The 7,154-nt window shown below is 46.1% G+C and overlaps 1 protein-coding gene across 2 annotated transcripts; it reads right to left on the reverse strand.

The window, feature by feature from the left end:
• Positions 1–3,476: 3,476 nt before the first annotated feature.
• LOC116377968 (beta-1,3-galactosyltransferase 2-like) lies at positions 3,477–6,532 on the reverse strand. 2 transcript variants are annotated; one of them, XM_031839741.1, is made up of 3 exons: positions 6,464–6,528; positions 5,152–5,164; positions 3,477–5,066 (listed from the first exon to the last, which is right to left on the reverse strand). In XM_031839741.1, exon 3 carries the CDS (start codon positions 5,059–5,061, stop codon positions 4,069–4,071), a length of 993 nt encoding a protein of 330 aa, XP_031695601.1. In that variant the 5' UTR covers positions 5,062–5,066; positions 5,152–5,164; positions 6,464–6,528; the 3' UTR covers positions 3,477–4,068. The 2 variants fall into 2 exon arrangements, with proteins under 2 accessions (XP_031695601.1, XP_031695600.1); XM_031839740.1 differs by lacking the exon at positions 5,152–5,164 and having other exon boundaries at positions 6,464–6,532.
• Between the last annotated feature and the right edge of the window lie 622 nt (positions 6,533–7,154).

The following is a 7,154-nucleotide window of genomic DNA, read 5'->3' on the forward strand; positions in this document are numbered from 1 at the left end:
GATCCACACATCCTGGTTCTGGTTCAGGAGGACCTGGATCCACACATTCTGGTTCTGGTTCAGGAGGAACTGGATCCAGCGTCCGTTCCTTTGTAAGATGCTCAGTGGCTCACGAAGCACTAAAAGTTTGACTTCCGAGTGTAAAACTCAGATATTCAAAATGTGAAGTTACAAACGTGACGTGTCGGTCACTACCGAAAGCTCGTGACCACAGCTGAGGGTCTAGATGGACGAGTGAATCTAGAGACTTGCCTTCCAGGTTTGGTGCAGCGTCAGCAGCGACGCCGGTGTTGTACCGCACCTTCTCCATTTGACCCTCACAACTTGAACAAGACCCTGAGATACTTGAGGTCCCGCGCTCGTGGCAGTGACTAACGTACACGGTAGCTGCCGTAGCTGAAGCTTACAAGGACCGGCTTGAAACATGTTGACTTGGTCACTGATTCTCAGGTTCTCACGGCCCACAGAGCGACTACTGTGACCGGGATTGTGAGAACCTGAGCGGCGCGAGTCCTTGTGGTTCGGAGGAATTTTCCAGAAAGGAGAACAGCAGCGGTCACACATGTCAACAGCAAACCACAGTCAGAGAAAACATCGACGCGGCTGCTGCTGCTGCTGTGATGAAGGAAGGCTGAAGAAGGATCTGTGTAAAGCAGAAACACCCACAGAAACATTTACACAGTAGAAACGTTTTACTGACTTCCAAACAGGACGTCTGCAGTTCTGTCTCTCGTCTCTCTGTTCATCACACCACACCGTTCTCCTCTCAGTTCTCCTCTCAAACATTTAATCAAAAGTCGCATTTAGTTTTAGATCGATGACATCATCAGAGATGAGGACAGACATTTTAAACTTCATTGAACAATCCTCAACAGAAGCTTTGAATGAACAGAAATGTGCTTTTGTTTCCTCGCTCGACCACTTTGGTTCTTTCCCGTCGTTGGAGAAAGCCTCAGCGTATCCATGGTGGATCTGTGTGGACTTCCTGAACTCTAAAGGTTCACAGAAACCTGCGTTCTTTTAGACGGTGGTCTAGTCAGAGACCACTGTTCCAGTCTTCAGGGCCCATATAGATGTCTGAGGCCTGAACAGGACCAGCTGAGGTTTATGACCCTGCAGAGCTCTCTGTTTGCTCAAGGTGACAGAGAGGACAGCTTGGTGGGGGGGGGGGGGGGGCAGTACAGCACCTGTCTGCCTGTAAATCTGGACCAGACTGGGGGGGTGGAGGGCATAGCTTCTATGTTTTTAAGTTTAAAACCAGAGCAGGAGTCCTGATAACGATACCGTGAACCTGCCTTCATGGACCACGGATCGTCTCTGGGTCTCGATGATAGATCGTCTTTCTTTATCTGGTGTCAGCTTTACCTTCACTCTTCACTCGTCCTCCTCCTGAAGCTAAACAGTGAGACAAGTCTCTGTTCTAAGACGAGGGAGAGAACATGAATGAATCTCCTCAAGCTGCTCCGCATACACATCCACTACATACCATAAAGAATACAGGAGTCCATCCTCCAGCTGTACTCTGATGGGTCTACGATGGGAAACAAATCCTCTTTCGCTGAATACATTGATTTGACTTCTGAATTGTGCTGTTCATTAATCAAGGTGCTTCCATGTTGTCACTATCATGATCCAATCAGGTATGAGCATGAGTTCACACTGTGTTCATGAAGGTCTGGAGTGAGTCTCAGCTGTGTGAGAGGACTGTTACCTGATGTTAGTCTGCCCTCTTCTGGACGGAGCAACAGCTACAACTGTAGAGGCTCCATTCAGAGGAAGGAGGACGCAGAAGTGACTAAAGTCCAGCGCTGAGTCGTCACAATTTGGGTTGATATTCACCGGATGTTTCAAACCCCCGTTGATCAGGAGAATCAAGACGAGCAGAAACAGAGCTCTGCTTTCACTGTGAACTTCACATCAATGTAGAACTAATGCATCCATAGAGAGCAAAGGACATTCACCGACATAAAGCAGACAGAAGGACAGATGAGACTACAGCTGGACACACTTTGTGTAAAACTTCATCGCTAATTGAAGGAGACAATTGAACCGTGAAGAATGTTAGAAGCATTATACTGAGGCGTTAAGATAGGATTACTCTACAACATACTATCAGGTTACTTCTGTCACATAAATAAAAAGAATGCAATGAATAAAGATTATTATGAGGAATACAATAACAGGATGAACATGAATGGATTAGAATCAGTGAATCATGTCATTCATTAATGTTTATCAATCGCTGGACGTTTACACCAAACAGCAGGTGATCCTATGTTAGGTCTAACCTTATTGATTAATGTTCATTTCTCATTTAGTTTAGGATCTATCTTATTACCTAACACTACTTCACACTTTCATGTCTGTAAATATATTGTTCTCCCCCAACGGTTCTGATTGACATTCTGGTGGAAGTTTGTTCCGCTTCCTCTGGTTCCTTCGGACCTGGTCTCCTTCACAAAGGTTCGGCTTGAACCGTTGATCCTCGTCTCCGCCTCTCACTCAGCGGGACGCTGAATCGTCTCATGACCCCCTTTTGTAGCTGCAGGAGTCATTGCGGCATGTTTGCCACTTTAAAAATGTTTTTCATTCGTCAATGTCTCTCCTTTAAAGTATCTTTCTCTTAGTAGTTGGAACAAATCTTCAGCACTTTGGTGCATCACAGGATGGAGCTGCAGGTCACCTTAGACGACACAGGATGGCCGTAGTCAATAAGTCAGCAACACAAGGCCAGAACCGGGAGGGCCATCATTGTTGGAGCATATCAGAACCCAAGTGACAGAAGAGACATCTTCAGCTTCTTGCTTCTCAGCTTGTGGAAGTGTTTCGGCTCGCTGCGGGCCTTTGAGCCTGCAGACGGACAGAGCTGCCGGCTCCCCCCACCTCAGGGCTCGGGTGGTAGAGATCCCCCTTCAGTATCAAAGTACAGCGTAGAAGAGCACCTTCTTCTGACTTCTTCTAGCTATCATCTTCAGAGAAAGGGGTGCGGTGTTGTGACGCAAACAGCAAACCACTCTTAAGAACTATCTTGATTCTTTCCTTTAACGTTCTTTTACAGAATGAATACTAGTTCACTTCCACAGTCTATTTAATTCTAATCTGGGCACCAGAACGGTACAAAAGAGTTTGATATAAATCACTGAATGAAACCTAATCAGTTGAATCAGAATGTATTGAACAATTACTCAACACGTTACAACCATGTTATCATTACACGAGAGGTATACAAGCCGTACAACCTGCATAGATATGTGTACCTATATGCATAGTACATGAATGGAAAGATTAAACATTTGGGCACCAATCAGTGTCCTGGGTGGGAGACCAAAAGGGAGGCATCACTCCCACCTTTAGGAACAGACAGGATGGTGGTTTGAGACCGCCAAAACAAAATGAAAGAAGAAGTAGAAGTCTCATTGAGATAAAGATCACTTTTACAAGAAAGACACAAACAAAACACGTATATACATTACAATGAGACAATTCAGTCACCCGTACACATTCAAAAAGTCACCTTTGTGGAGAACACGGTTACCAAGTCACACTTTAATGCCCCACAGAGTAATGAATGTGTGATTAGTACAGTCTGCAGTCCATCCCACTAGATGCATAGTACTGGAAACCAGTCTTCCCCAGTTCAGTGTGGAGGAGCGTTTAAAGTGACCTTTTCTCTCCACTCAGAATGATAAACGTCTTGGTAACGTAGATAAAGGACCTTATCTTTGGAAGCACTACTAACCCTCGAGGTGGCGCCGGAGCAAAAAACTGTGAATCGTGTCATTTCTAGTTGCAAAAGAAACAAGATGGCGTTGGACAAACGCCAAACTGGAGGTTTCAAAACCATCTAGAAACGAATGGGTGACGTCACAGTGACTTTGTCCATTTCTTACAGTCTCTTATTGTAACTCAGGGCTCCTCTGAGTGCTGAGGGAAGAAATAAACCTTCAAGAAATCAACGGCTGTGAGTTTAACACATATTTCAGACAAACACAAAGACATGATCCAAACACATGATTCCCCCCCAACACCAAAAGTGTAAACTCAGTCTTGGTAAACCTTAAACAGAGTTCAACATTTAGCGTCTGGCTGTCTGCTCCTCTCCCAGTAACTCGTCATCTGCGGGATGCTCGTCGTCGTCACTGCGATCACTTTTGAAAGGCTGCAGCTGCTCAGAGGATGCTCGGGGTCGACAATGAACATCGTTTGTTCCGGAGGGTCGGTGGGGGAGATGCCCAGGCGCTTTAGGCACATACCCAGGTAGGCGTCTTCAATGAAGATCGGTTTAATCTGATGAGAGACCGCCAGGATCTTGGCCGGCAGGTCCAGGGACATGACGTAGGCCATGCCCAGAGGATACGGGGGGTACTCTGGCTCCGCTATCACGTTTTGGGGCATGTAGAACTTGTTGAATGGGTTTCTTAAAACCGGGCTGTGCCACCACACCAAACCTGTCATGTAGTTGTGTTTGGCCGTGCGGGGATCCAGCAGCAGTTTCACCACGTTGTGGACATGCAGTAACATATCAGAGTCAATCTTCATGACATAGGAAGCCTTGACGCAGTGCGCAGCCAGCCACTCCAGCATCACCATAGTCTTGATGGTCAGATTGTGGTAGCTGTCCTGGAAGTTACTCTGGATCAGGTCATGGTGCTGCAGGTTCTCCTGTTTGAGCTTCTCCTGCTGCTGCTCGGCATCAGCTCCCCCGGGTAGGCCCAGTACGAAGAGAGTCTCCACCAGCTGACCCAGAACCAGTTTGTCACTTCCCCACGTCTTCCGGATGGTGTCCCGAGCTGCAAGGTCACCGGTTGCAACGTGAACCATCAGGACCAGGAAAGGAGTCTTGGTGTGACACGTGGGCGTGTCGTCCATGATGAATTGGTAGTTTCGTGGATAGGCCACGTGATACGGTCCAGGATCTTCCCATTGTGGTTCTGCTGCTGCTGATGACGATAGTGGTGCTGGAGTTAAGCTGCCCACCGATTTCCAGTCCCAGTTGAGATAGATGAAGATTGTCACTGCTACTACTGTGCAGATAGAGATGAATGTCCTCCTGATCTCCATGAAAACTACACAGAGAAGAGACTCAGATTATGACATGATAGCACCACTTTTCCAAATAAAGATACTTCTGATAAAACAGCACTTTATTACCTTTATGCAAGACCTGTAAAGAAACAAGTCAAGTATTAAATATATTATGAAGAAACAAAGGTTGAATATCCTGTAAAGTATTTGGTTTGAATGGAAAATATCAACTCAAATATAGACTTCCTGTTTCTAAAGCGTCTAAAAATGAATTGAGCTTCTTTGTAAAATCCTCAGACATGTGAACAGTGTTGTTATCAGTGAACTATTTGTGACAGTCACGTCTGAAAAGGTCTCATCAAGCACCCAGCGTACGCCAAGCTACAACAACTCATGATCAAGTACCGCACCTACTTCACCCGCCGCCGCGCAGGCCGTGATCACGTAATTTCCTGATGCCGACTTCACTACGGTGACCATAAACTAAGCTTAACCGTGTAACCTGGCTAGTTAATGAGCGCTTTGTCTTGAGTGTGCTGGGTCTGAGCCAAGTGGCAGCTTCCGGTGTTGAGAAATGAAGCCAACGCCGAAGTGCCGTTCCTAAAATGGCCACTTGTGTCTGACTCCAAACCCAAGTCAATCCCCATCGACCTCTATGTCAAAATGCTCAACTTTAAGCAGATGTTTACAGGCTGGTACAATGGACAGTTTTGGTCTTTATAGCTAATATCCCTGTACATGACAACTGCCGGGGGTTACATTTACATAACTCTCCTGTTTGATTGATCATAAAGTGTAGGATCTAGCACCATCTAGTGGTGAGGTTGCAGATTGCACAATGGTCCTCTCTAAAGCAAGAGTTTGGTTTGTCCTTTCTGGGCTACTGTAGAAACATGGCAGCTGGCTCCTTATGAAGATAAAAACAAATCTTTCTAAGTTTCTGAGCTTCACAATGGCTCACCTGTAGACGACGTCAGGTCATGAGACACACCATTCAACTGTTGCCATTTCAAACTCAAGCTATGACAATCAGCCACAGGCCCGAGGGATGTATATAGAGCCTCCATCGTGTGATGTGATATTGAACTCTGGATGATGTCACAGTGATCCACGACCACAGACCTGACCCAGTCTTCCTCTGGGACCGCATGCTGCTTGATTACAGACTTGTTTTCTGTTTTGTTTTGTTTAATCCAAATGTTACGAGTATTTTAGGACAGTGCCAATGCAGACATGATCAAATTCAACATAGTTCTCACTGCCTTGATATGTTTTCATACCACATCCAGGATTACATGTGCTGAGCTTTGTGACATTGAAACAACAGATGTACATCTGCGGTCCATCGTCCTCCCCAGTGATGCAATATGAAACCAAGGCTCGCGCCACCAGTACTCTAGCAGGTTAACACATGAAGGGTGAGGTGTTCTGTCATTACCTGCAGTCAGCTTCCTCCTGTGTGCTGCTCTCAGTCCACTTCAACAGTGCACACAGACAATACTCTCCCAGCCTGACACGTCGCAGTGGACTGCTGCTGCTAGACGATGTACCTGTCACACACTTCCCCTACCTGTCAGTAAACCCCGCCCAGTATGGTGTACAGAGCTGCAGAGTGGGAGGAGTGTGTCATGGGAAATAAAAATGAAACACAAATTCCAAAGCGCTTTACCTCCAACATGAAGAGCCACAGACAAAGTGAAGAGAGACACGTTACAAAAGGACATTCAAAGACAACTAACAGCCAAAGCCCGAGATAATAGAAGATAAAGACAAGAAGAGAGAGTAATGAAGTCTGTACAGTGAAGTACACACTGCACTACATCGTCAGGGTTCCCATACAGAGAAAGCTGCCAGCTGTAACATTGTACTACTTGCAGTCGAATGTGCTTTTCATGATTTAATGATTTATAGATGAGGCCTATTGAATCGGGTCGTGATGGTTTCTCATCTTCAAACAGTCGGACCTCCACAAGAGGTTTTGGAAACACTTTTCTTTGCTCCTCCCAGAGAACAAGTGGGAGGAGCATCGGCATAAAAACAACCTGGTCTGTTGAACAAAGGGATCATAACTGCAGACGAACCTGTGGAACCAGAGTCAGTGCTGAGGAGGAAACGTGTCCCTCGTTCAC

Source organism: Anarrhichthys ocellatus, unplaced genomic scaffold (genome assembly GCF_004355925.1).
Source record: "Anarrhichthys ocellatus isolate YVR2014 unplaced genomic scaffold, GSC_Weel_1.0 scaffold1903, whole genome shotgun sequence".
Lineage (NCBI taxonomy): Eukaryota > Metazoa > Chordata > Actinopteri > Perciformes > Anarhichadidae > Anarrhichthys > Anarrhichthys ocellatus.